Source organism: Propithecus coquereli, unplaced genomic scaffold (genome assembly GCF_000956105.1).
Source record: "Propithecus coquereli isolate 6110/MARCELLA unplaced genomic scaffold, Pcoq_1.0 Scaffold41, whole genome shotgun sequence".
Lineage (NCBI taxonomy): Eukaryota > Metazoa > Chordata > Mammalia > Primates > Indriidae > Propithecus > Propithecus coquereli.
This window is the reverse complement of record NW_012149841.1, coordinates 3,132,853-3,145,387: the sequence shown is the minus strand read 5'-3', so window position 1 is coordinate 3,145,387 and position 12,535 is coordinate 3,132,853. Positions and strand designations below refer to the sequence as shown.

Genomic DNA, 12,535 nt, shown 5'->3' with positions numbered 1-12,535 from the left:
TCTTGCTCAGGCTGGTCTCGAACTCCTGAGCTCAAACGATCTTCCCGCCTCGGCCTCCCAGAGTGCTAGGATTACAGGCGTGAGCCACCATGCCCCGCCACTGGCTCACATTTAACTCACTGATTATTTCAAACAATTGTTATTCGCTACAAAGATTTTGTCTATAGCAATTTGCCTTTTCTTTTTTTCTTGAGTCAGTTTTGAACATTCCAGGGGGATGATGAAACCCCATTACTTAGGGATAACACTTGTCTAACAAGTAACATTCTGCATAAGGAAACAGAGCCAGAGGTTAAAGGTTCCACATACAATGGATAAATGGTAGCAATGGGATTTGGACTCATATAATAATTCTAAGGCCCTTCTTTTTATACTTAACTATCACAGAAGGTAGTTCTTCTCAATCAGTTTAATTCATCAATATTTCTAAAATTGTCCAGTATCTACCACTAGGTATAATTAAAAAAAACAATTTAAGATATTATCATGATATTCTTCCCATTATAGTAGGTAAACTTTAAGACAGACTTGTTAAGATAGGGATTATGTAGACAAACTATGATCAGCTATTTAAATACTATCTGAAATGGCAAGTTTCCATTCCAGTTAGCCCTAATAGCTCAGATCAGAGCATTTGAGAGAGAGGTGATTTAAACAAAAGGTTGTAGTCAGTCTTACTCAAAGTCATAATACTAGTGAGAGATCTGAGAGAAAACAGAAGTCTCCTTACTCCTGTTTTCCACTTCATCACACCATGTGGAATCTTAGTACATAAATTTTCTATAACATTTTCTTTAAATATTGTGTCAGAAAAGAAAAAAGGGTGCATTATTTATCATACTATCCTATAAAAATACTCTCAAAATAAAACACATTAACTCGTGATTTAAACTCTTAAATGTTCCCCTAAATGTTCCCCTAAAGAATTTCAGGCAGAATCCTCTTTCCTGTTATTTAAAAAATAAATAGGAACCCAGTTATATATACCTCAACAATCTAAAGAAGGTAACAGGGATGTGCCTCTGCAGTGTATTTGATTAAAACACTATACTAACGAAGCTGAGTTCAATCTCCTACGGATTAGTTTTGCTCTTTAAGCCACATGACATAATGCTGCCAGTAGGTCTTTCGACAAAAATATGCTATTAGGGAAAAAACAGAAAGGGTGAATTTATGAATAGATGAATACAAATCTGTCCTTGTTTCTGGATGAACAACCAGAAGAGACTGCCCTTCCAATGATAGCTCAGCAAAGCCATCATGATCTACAAAACACAGTACATTTGAAATTAGTCCTATATGTAAATGCAATGCTTTGTATGCTAGAGATTTACAACACTTAAGACACAATAAGCAAAAACTATTTTTTACAGAAAATCAAGAATAGGGCAATCTATTTAAAAAAAGAGTTTGCATTTAAAAAAAACAAACATTTTTAGAAAACTCAAGCCTTTTTTAAATTTATTCCAATGAAAGAATTCTGGGATAAAACAAAACCAAAACCTCACCTGTCAGGAAAGGAGGAGAAGACTGGTGAGAGAGAGACAGGCAAAGAAGGAAATCCCAGAAGGTTCCCTGCTGCCTGTGAGATGAGGAAAGATAGAAAGGCTTGTGGGAGAGAGAACCCAGAGACAGAAATCTGAGTAGGTTTCTTAGCTATCTCTTAGATTTAACAGTATTAGTTGGTAAACTGTTAAGAAAAAAATTAGTGAAAACAACTTATTTAAAAATAAATTTTTACTGGATGAAGGTCAGATAACTGACCTGCTGCTATCCACCAGGTAGTCTAAATTCGAGTCACTTTTACTCTGTATCTGACATGTCCATTAAAAAAGCCTGCACTTAAGCTTATTTAACATACTATTCAACTTAGCTCCTCTTTATCAAAAACCTCAGATACCCTTCCTCCACCCCCAAATAACTAAACTCTTTCAACTATGTTTCTGCTCATGACATTTTTTTTTTATAGATATCTTTTGGATTTATCAAATGTTATTTAGAAAGGGAAAAAATTAGCCAATTTATAAACATACACACAATATACACCTAAGAAGTGAAGTAATAAGGAGTCTAACTAGAATCAATGTAGGGTATAACTCTACCTGCTCTTAAAACAATCAACAAGTTCACAGACTAGAAAGCTGAAACACTGTTCAAATCTGCTTTTAAGATACGTTATTCTGCTTTCTAAAGACCAAAGACAACGAGTGGCAGGGAAAGAACAAAAGCCATTTTCAACTGCCTTTTTATTCCCCCACAGCATAAATAATGCCTAAGCAGACACTGCACTGTAATGAAGCTATATTTTTTTTTCTTTAACAAAAAAATTACTCCTTCTCTCAAATTTTTCTTGGGGCCCAGAATTTTACCTTATGCACTGAACTAACAAATTTATTTTGGCAATACTTAAGCTTAAGCACCTTAACTCACCCTTAAATCAGTCCTCTGAAAATGACAAACTCTTTGGAAAACGCTGTTCTGAAGAAGGGGAGGGTTAGCTAGCTGCAGGGTGCCCTCTTGTGGCCCAAAGGAGTGACTGGACTCTTTTTCTGCATCTGAAGAGCACAGCATTGGATGGAGTGAGTCTCATGAAGGTCTCTAATCTACCAAAGTAAAATAATCTCCAGGAGCAAGCAGTTAATTACATGTCTTATGTCTGTTCACTGTTATTTTCTATTATCAAAGTCTATGTTAGTAGTATAGAACATGACAAAATATAGATGTGACCACAAGAGTTTTCATAAAGTTCTCTAAATATTCATTAGCTATATGGGAAACTAAGTATTTTTGATGCCTTGAAATATGTAATGGTGAGGTTAAATTGGGTACCCCAAAGAAAATCATAGATTAACAGGAATGATAAAATCCATTCAAACATGTAAAGTACCTAACTGTGCTAGGCATTCAAAGCTAGTCATTTACAGGGAAGACAAATATAAAACAAACTGTAAGCAGCAATATAATAAATAAAGAACTAGGAGAAGTCAAATGAACTGATTAATTCTACTGAAGATAGCAATGGGACAATAGACATGTCTTTTCAGTAGAGTCTTGTAGAGAATTAGAAGTTTATTAACCAAACAGCTTTGGGTGAACGAGAGATTTTTTAGAGGGAGAATAGTGAACAATCAAGTGTGGCTAAAGCAAACACAACATACATATATAAAACAACAGAACAAGGATAAAGGAAGTGGTTGTCCTCTGAGCAAAGCTAATTATAGTTTATTATCAAAATATAAGGCATTATCTAACCAAGTCAATCAAATCACCTAGACACAAATAATCATACTAAAAATTACCTGCTAAAAGTTAAAAAAAAAAAAAAAGCTAAAATTCCAACTAAAGAATTGTATAATCTGAGATTTAAAAACCTCCCATTTAGTTTGAAGCATATAACCACTATTTCAATAAGATTTAGTTTTAAAAAGTTTCAATGGCTCAAAATAATTAAAGTGAGACATAAATTCTTAGTATTTATACATACTTACCTCTCCCATTCCCCGAGATTCTAATGCAAGAGCTTGAAAATCATGATTCATTTCATCCACAGATCAAACCTGTTGAATAACAAAAACAAAAGTTAGTAGAAAGAAATGTTTAAACAGACTGCATCAACTATTTTTATATTATGCTGCTGTTATTACTAATATTAGCATGACATGAGATAGACAAAAGAACTGATTTCTCTATGAAGACAGGTTTTCCCAAATAGAGTATACAATGGCAATCTACAGGTAGGTACAATTTCCCATTTTCTCGAGGTATGGCAACTTTGGGGACACCCTGTATGTACATTAAAACTTGTGGAAAAACATGAGGTCAAGCAAGGGTTCTTAACCAAAAGAAGAGAAGGAAGTAAAGAAGCAAACTCAGCACTAAAATACAGTTATATTTTTATGTTGTATTTATTATAAAATTATTTTGCATTACTAATTCTGTAAGATTTTTCAAAATTTCTCAAGATTTCATTATTTGTGGGCCTCATACAATGATAAAAAAATTTCTACCTGTGAAATGGTAAAAAAAAAAAAAAGAAAAGATTCACTGTGAATATTTAGCAAAATACACTCTATCAATAAAATTGATAGAGTGAGCCAATTCTACCTGAAAGCAACACGTATTTTACTTAAGTTGCTTTGAGAATACAGTATTCAGAGTACAATATTTAGCATTCTCCCATTTGTATCACAAATCTTTCTCCTCTTTATAATTCCCAATTAGCTCCTTCCATTCCCAATGTGCCACAGGAAATTTCAAATTTACTTTTTTCGCCCTTACTTCTAACTTTAATTCTTTTCCTCTTCCACCCAATATCCGAACCCTTACCAAGTCCTGTTAAGTCATTTAAATTGATCCATTTTTCCAGCTGTCTGGTTGTTCAAACCACCGTTACCTCTTACCTAAAACAGTGCAATCCTCTTCCTGTCTCCCCATCCCACAACCTAATCACCAAAGTGTAATTAGTCATTTTTTACCTGTACTCTGATCATGGGATTTTATTTTAATTTATTTTAATCCTTCCCTTAAAGATAAGGCTCAAACTCCTCAATGAAGCTTACTAATGTGGCTTACAAAGGGACAGAATTGAACTCAAATTATAGTTGTGGCACCTAGTAGTTCTGTATTCTGGACAAGTAACCTAAATTGTTTTTTTCCTCAATTTCCTCATGTGAGGGTAACAACAGTAACGGCCACATGGACTTACGGGGAACACTGAATTCGGTAACAAAACACCTAAAACAGTGGCTGAAGCATAAGCACTCAAAAGTCAGTTATTAAAAAGCTCTAGGCCAGGCGCGGTGGCTCACGCCTGTAATCCTAGCTGTCTGGGAGGCTGAGGTGGGCGGATTGTTTGAGCTCAGGAGTTCGAAACCAGCCTGAGCAAGAGCGAGACCCCGTCTCTACTAAAAAATAGAAAGAAATTAATTGGACAACTAAAAATATATAGAAAAAATTAGCCGGGCATGGTGGCGCATGCCTGTAGTCCCAGCTACTCGGGAGGCTGAGACAGGAGGATCGCTTGAGCCCAGGAGTTTGAGGTTGCTGTGAGCTAGGCTGATGCCACGGCACTCACTCTAGCCTGGGCAAAAGAGTGAGACTCTGTCTCAAAAAAAAAAAAGCTCTATACGCCAGGTATGGTAGCTCACACCTGTAATCCCAGCAATCTGGGAGACTCAGGAGGATCACTTGAAGCCAGGAGTTTGAGGCCAGCTGGTGCAACATAGTGAGATCTCATCTCACTATGATGCAAAAAAATTTTTAAAATAGCTGGGCATGGTGGTGCACACCTATAGTACCAGCTACTCAGGAGGCTGAGGCAGGATTATCACTTCAGCCCAGGAGTTCAAGGGTACAGTGAACTATGATCATACTGCACTCCAGCCTGGGAAACAGAGTGATACCCCATCTCAAAACAAAAACAAACTAACAAAAAAACCTTCTTCTTCAATCTTTTTATCAAATGGTGCTAGGACAATAAGATGTCCACAGGTAAAACAATGAACCTCACTCAACACATACCTTACACCTTAATATAAAAATTAACTCAAAATGGATCATACACCTAAATATAAAACCTAAAATTATAAAACTTCTAGAAAAACACAGGATAAAAGCTGTGTGACCTTGCGTTTGGCCAAGAGTTTTCAGATCAACATCGAGAGAAAAACCAATAAATTAGATTTCGTCAAAATTAGAAACATGCTCTACAAAAGACACTATTAAGAAAATGAAAAGCCAAAGCCACAGACTAGGAAAAAAAACATTTGCAAAGCACATATCCAGTAAAGGACTTGTATCCAGAATATAGAAAGAACTCTTAAAAATTTAGAGAAAAAAAAAAAAAAAAGAGAGAGAACTAAATGAAAAAATGGGCAAAAGATCTGAACTGACACATCGAAGTAGACATATGGATAGCAAATAAATTATTTTTTCTCTTATTAACTTGCTAGAAAAGTTGAATTCATTAACAGTTACCAACAAGTGAACATTTCATTCATCCTTCCATTAATTCAGTAAGGTTCTATTGGGCATGTTCAATGTGTAAAACTTTGTAGAGAAAAATGAGTTAAAATATGGTCACTGTTCTCAAATAATTTAAATGAGTCTTTTACGTTTCCTAGTAAAAGAATGGGCGAGTAACTCCTACCACACCAAACCCTCCTGCAGATAACTATCAAATCCAGAGAAAATATAAAAACTACTTGAAGGCAATGCTATAAACAACTAAAAACCTGAAGCTGGAAGATAGTCTACACTTGGAAAAAAAAAAGAAAAAAAAAGGAAGGGGGGGAGGGGAAAAGAAGAAAGGAAGGATGAAAGAACAAATGAACTGGCACATAGTAAGATTACTTTAATAGGTTTTTTTTTTTTTTTTGGCTGAAGACAGGACTGGATGTAGACATAGGGCCCTAAAATTCCTATAGAGAATAATTTTTTTTTTTTGAGACACAGTCTTGCTCTGTTGTCCAGGCTAGAGTGCCCCTGCATCCGCCTAGCTCACAGCAACCTCCAACTCCTGGGCTCAAGCGATCCTCCTGCCTCAGCCTCCAGAGTAGCTGAGACTACAGGCATGTGCCACCACGCCCAGCTAATTTTTTCTATTTTTAATAGAGATGGGGTCTGGCTCTTGTTCAGGCTGGTCTCGAACTCCTGATCTCAAGTGATCCTCCTGCCTCAGCCTCCCAGAGTGCTAGGATTACAGGAATGAGCCACCATGCTCAGTCAGAGAATAATGTTAATAGAATAATCAAAGGACAGTGTGGGGCAACCAGAGCTGCTGAAAAGCAAGAAGGGAAATCCTGCAAAGGACATAACTGAATCCTGTGTATAAATTATGCTGGAATTTTTAGATGACCCCTGAACTGCACATGTGTGTGACAAATTCTGAGGTGCCCAATTAAGGCTTGAAAAATTAAGCAGAAATTTCTGCTGCTGACCACCACAGAAGTCACAGGAAGGTGCAGTTTAAGTGCCACCAAATCAAATTAAAACCAACATTGTCCAAAAGAATGTAAGAGAATCTACAAAGTATTTTCTATGTATCAATCATAAAGTTTAGAATGTAATCCATTATCACTATACATGAGAAAAAAGGAAAATGTGAACTAAAGGGAAAAGTCAATTAATAAAAAAAACCCCAAGATGACCCAGGTTAGAATTAGTAGTCAAGGATCTTAAAACAACTATCAAAACTATGCTCAAAGATGAAAGGAAAAATATGCTAAGGAATGAACAAACACAAAATTTCAGCAGAGAAACTAAAAAAAGAAACCAAATAGTAATAACCAAACTGGAAAATATATTAACACATTAGGTGCCATGTGAGTTGTATTTATTAATAACTCACACTAGTTTTGAGCCCAGGGCCTTGTGAAGCCTATGTAATTCACATGTCTCTTTACCTTGGGACCCAAGTGAACTATTTTTCAAGTTGAATATAACTCACTCACAGAAAATAAAAAATAACAAATATTTCATTGAATTAGAATCATTGTTTTTACTCTATTTTCATAATAAAACACTATGGCCCCAAGGAACAAATTTTTTTTCCTAGTGTGGCAGTCAATGTTGTTAAAAATTCACTGGATGCACTTAGCAGATTGTAAATAACAAAAGAAAAGGTCAGTGGGACAGGCGCGGTGGCTCACGCCTGTAATCCTAGCACTCTGGGAGGCCGAGGCGGGCAGATTGTTTGAGCTCAGGAGTTCAAAACCAGCCTGAGCAAGAGCGAGACCCCGTCTCTACTAAAAATAGAAAGAAATTAATCGGACAACTAAAAAAATTAGCCGGGCATAGGGGCGCATGCCTGTAGTCCCAGCTACTCGGGAGGCTGAGGCAGTAGGATTGCTTGAGCCCAGGAGTTTGAGGTTGCTGTGAGCTAGGCTGATCGAGGGCAACTCTAGCCCAGGGAAAAGAGTGAGACTCTGTCTCAAAAAAAAAAAAAAATCCTTTTAGAATAAAGGGCTGAAGACTGTGCTACTGCGAAATATTTATGGTCTTTTGTCTGTTTCCTGACAAAAAGCTCTTAAAACCCCTGGAATTTCTAGAATGATGAGTGTTTTGTGTATGCTCATGAGCTACTGGGCCCCCAGATAGCCCCAGGATGAGGGCTGGATGCCAGGGGAACCAACCTTTTGATTAGAGGGTTGGGTTTTTCAATCCTTTCCACCCATCCCCTCCAGGGAGGTGGGAGGGGGTGAAGGGTCAGTTGATCACCAATAGCCAACAATTTTAATGCCTATGTAATGAAGTTTTAATAAAACCTCAAAAAAATAGAGTTCTAGTTCTGGGAGTTCCACTTGTGGAGATTCCTGGAGGGTGGTGCACACAGAAGGCAGGTAAATAAACTCCATGCCCCCCTTCCCATAGCCTGCCCTATCCATCTCTTCCATTTGACCGTTCATCTGTATCCTTCGTAATAAGTGGGTAAATGTAAGTAATACGTTTCCCTGAGCTCTGTTCAAGCAAATAAACACAAGGAGGGGTCATGGGAACCCCCAATTTATAGCTGGCTAGAAGTATAGGTGACAACCTACAATTTGCAACTGGCATCTGAGGTGGAAGGGGGGGAGTATTATGGGACTGAGCCCTCAATCTGTGGGATCTGAAGCTCTCCCCAGGTAACGAGTATCAGAATTGAGTTACAAGACAGCCAGCTGGCGTCCACTGGAGAATTCGCTGCAGAACTGATTGCTTGTATGATACCCCCATACATCTGGGGTCACAGAGTATTCTATGTTGTGAGAGTATAGTAGTAGAAACTGAGTTTTTTTCCTACATAGCCTTACATTTGGTGTCAGAAGTGGGATTTGCCAGTACAGCCCTGACTCACAGAAACATGTGGTTTGGGAGGATAGGGGATGAGGAATTTTTGATTCCTGGGTAGCCAACTGGTCACTCATGGTATGGAACAGCAGCTGTGCTGCACTCAGTTACTAAAGGTAAAAGTTACCAATAGAACTTAAAGACAGATCCAGCTCACAGAAAGTTGGTTCACTGGATCCATAAGAAAATGCAAACTCATAAAATAGTGAAATATTCAATCCCTAGGTTACTGTTATCTGTAACCGAAAATAAAAAGATCAGACCTTTATGCTACACTAAACTCAGATGTCGGTGAGTCTGAGCTTTGGCCACTACCCTCAAAGCTGACCTCCAAAGAGAAAAATTATGCAGAGACAACAGAAAGTACCTCTGAGACCTATGATTACCAAGAAGGCAGTCAATGTGGGGGAAGGACAAAACCAAGAAACTGCTGAAACCAGAACATATAAAGGAATTGTTTCATTTTGTAGACCACTATCATCAGCTTCCTGAGGAGCTTTTACTAAAATTTATGATTCTGAGTAACAAATTCAGGAACAGTATCTTCAGTTTCAAATGTTGCAGAAAAGAAGAGCATGTTTGACTTGAGGCAGGACTCAGAGCTCACTGCAGAACAATCACAGATGTGATCCGGATACACAGGTGGTTATCTCCAAGGGAATAGCTAGTCTGGTAGAATGAATGTATGAAAACCACTGTAAGGTCTGTGTACCCTGAGAAGGTAGATTTCCCAACTCTTACCTATAAAGGATATAACACATCATTACAAAATACAGTATTATATAACTATTAAAAATATTTGGGTATGTAATTAAGAAAATGCTTATATAGGCCAGGCACGGAGGCTCACGCGTTCGAGACCAGCCTGAGCAAGAAAGAGACCCATCTCTACTAAAACAAAAAACCAGAAAAAATTAGCCAGGTTGCAACTAAAAATAGAAAAAATTAGCCAGGTGTGATGGCAGGCGCCTGTAGTCCCAGCTACTCGGGAGGCTGAGGCAGGAGGATTGCTTGAGCCCAATAGTCTGAGGTTGCTGTGAGCTAGGCTGATGCCACAGCACTCTAGCCCAGGTGACAGAGTGAGAATCTGTCTCAGAAAAATAAAAAATAAATAAAAAAAGAAAATGCTAATGGTAAGATTGAAACGCAACAGCCCGAGTACATTTTTTTCATCTTCTGTATTTTATTATCTTTCTACAACAAACGTGTAAAATTTATGAATGAGGGAAGGGAAAAATTTGTATTTGAAACAAAAAGCAGAAAGGAATACAGTAGCAGACCTAAGAATTTTTCTCAAGAGTAAAGTATAGGAGCTTTACTGACACCCTTTTTTGTTTACTTACAGGTTTTTATCTGTGGTCCAAATAGATGAGATAGTTAAATTAAGTAACTGGATAATTTTGAAAGGTCTTTTAGCTCTGAGGTCTCTTAGCTCTGTGGATCCATTCTAACTGTTGGAGTGAATCATGCCCCTAGTGCAGGGCTCAACAAACTTTCTGTAAAGGGCCACACAGTAAACATTTTAGGCTTTGCAGACCATATGGTCTCTGCTTCAACTACTCAACTCTGCTTCCGTAGCATAAAAGCACCTGTAAACAATACTAAAATGAACCAGCATGGATGTGTCTCAAAACTTCATGAACAGTAAAATTTGAATTTCATATGGTTTTTATGTGTCACAAAATACTATTCTTTTTAATTTTTTCTAACAAGTTAAAAATGTAAAAACCATTCCTACAGAGTGGACCATGCAAAAACAGACGACGGAGCAGATTTGGCCTACCGGCCATAGTTTTCTGACCTCTACTCTAGTGCATTTACTCTCCTGACTGCTCCACAAAAATCAAATGCAAATAATCCACTCCCCAATAAAAGCACAGTAAAAGTTAAACATCAAGGCTTTGCTTTCCACCTTTCAACTTACACTACCCCCAGGCACATTTTTTTCCCCTTAAAATAAATGGGGATTTCAGATCACAACTAAATGAAGGTAATTTTATTATCTTTCAATGACCAGGGTAGTTACAGGGAAAAAATTAAAAAAAAAAAAATGACCCAACAACCTCACCCGGAGGCAAGACTTAGGCTCAGTTTTTCAGTTTAAGGTGTTGCTGTTTACTTCAATCCTGAGGAAAGAGAAATTGGGCAAGATAACAGGACAGAAATAAATATTTTCAACTCTCTTCCCATAATTTCCATACTGGCGATAATAAAGGTTAAGGGGTTGGGAGAGGGTTGCACATATGCCAGTAAGTGGGACTTCAAAATTTTTACAAAATGCCAATCTGCTATCTCTGTAGCAGCTACAAATGCTAGTGTCATCTGAGAGCAGTGAAAAAGTTAGAATTTGGACATGAATTTAATGACTTTACCCTGAATGGTTAGATCTTAGGAAGAAATCCTTTCTTCTAACAAGCAACAGAACCTACCAGCAACTGGTTATATAATATTGAATTGACTGTTTATTTGAAGAAAATGTATACAGGAGGTATGGGCACACTGTACTGCTTGGGGGTGTAAATTCTGTCTTCAGGTCTTCTTGGTCTGCGTTACTAAGGTCTGAAACCTCCCAATTTTATTTCCTTTAATATTAATACTTAGAATTTGCTAACATAGAAAATATATCATAGAAACTTTTCTATCACCAAGACCCAGTGTAATCTTGAGATAAATTTGAATTACAAAGTTAGTTTCTGATGTTATGACTGGTTCCTAGCACAGAAAAAAGACGGCAGTCTTATTTTGCTCATTCTAAACTTTAACATTAGCGAATTTTACTAATTATGTGAGTAAAATAGATTAAGCACCTCAAATAACAACCTGAATAAGTTCTGTGACAGTTTTCATATTTACTAGTACATAATCCAAAAAGTTGACAGCTTCTGTAAAGAATCAAGAAAATGCATTAATATCATATTTATATCATTAATACTGTGTTTTCTCAGACATATCCAATTCTTTACCATATGCCTGCCACAAAAAGTCAGGAGGAAAGAGCATTTAGAACTACAATAAGTGGTATTAAAGCACTCTACCACCACATGACATGAATCATCACATTTTCATAATCCTTTATATTTTGAAGCCATAGTAGAAATTAATCTCTGGGGTCAAAGGGATTAGGGACTGTGTCTTAGCCATCTAAATGTTCAATACTGGCTGGTCCCAAGGTAGTGAGTTATCTCACTTGATTGTTCACAGTCAGTTACAGATTGAACTCTTCGTTATACTACTTTCCCCCCTTCTCACTACTGCACTTGACTGGTCAAAAAAAAAAAGTTCAATATTTACTGAATGAAAAAAACATTATACTTTATGAAATGTGAATTTAGATCATGAAATCAACTAGTATATGAACAGTGACTATGAATTTACAAATGCCTTCATATATAATACAAAATGCTCATTTTAATCGAAAGCGAATGAAGAAGGCTCTTCCTCCTCACATTTTTTGTAGTGCTGAGGACATTTACCAACACAAAATGCCTGAGTGCAACTTCCCAGTGGCACTACTTCTCCAAATCAGTCTTCTATACCTGGAGGCCATAGCTACCTTTTGCACCAAGTACAAACAACAAAATTACATAAAAACCTGGTTGAAGGCCGGGCGCGGTGGCTCAGGCCTGTAATCCTAGCTCTCTGGGAGGCCGAGGCGGGCGGATTGTTTGAGCTCAGGAGTTTGAAACCAGCCTGAGCAAGAGCGAGACCC

General features: G+C 37.3%; 1 protein-coding gene across 4 annotated transcripts in view; it reads right to left on the bottom strand.

Annotated features, from left to right (window-relative positions):
- The window catches only part of PUM2 (pumilio RNA-binding family member 2), a 90,485-nt gene that overhangs the window by 69,864 nt on the left and 8,086 nt on the right, over positions 1 to 12,535 (bottom strand). For all 4 annotated transcript variants that reach the window (XM_012653091.1, XM_012653093.1, XM_012653094.1 and 1 more), the window contains exon 2: positions 3,489 to 3,557. In XM_012653091.1, the coding sequence (XP_012508545.1) occupies positions 3,489 to 3,539 (51 nt within the window). In that variant the 5' untranslated portion in view covers positions 3,540 to 3,557. The remainder of the gene's footprint in view (positions 1 to 3,488; positions 3,558 to 12,535) is intronic.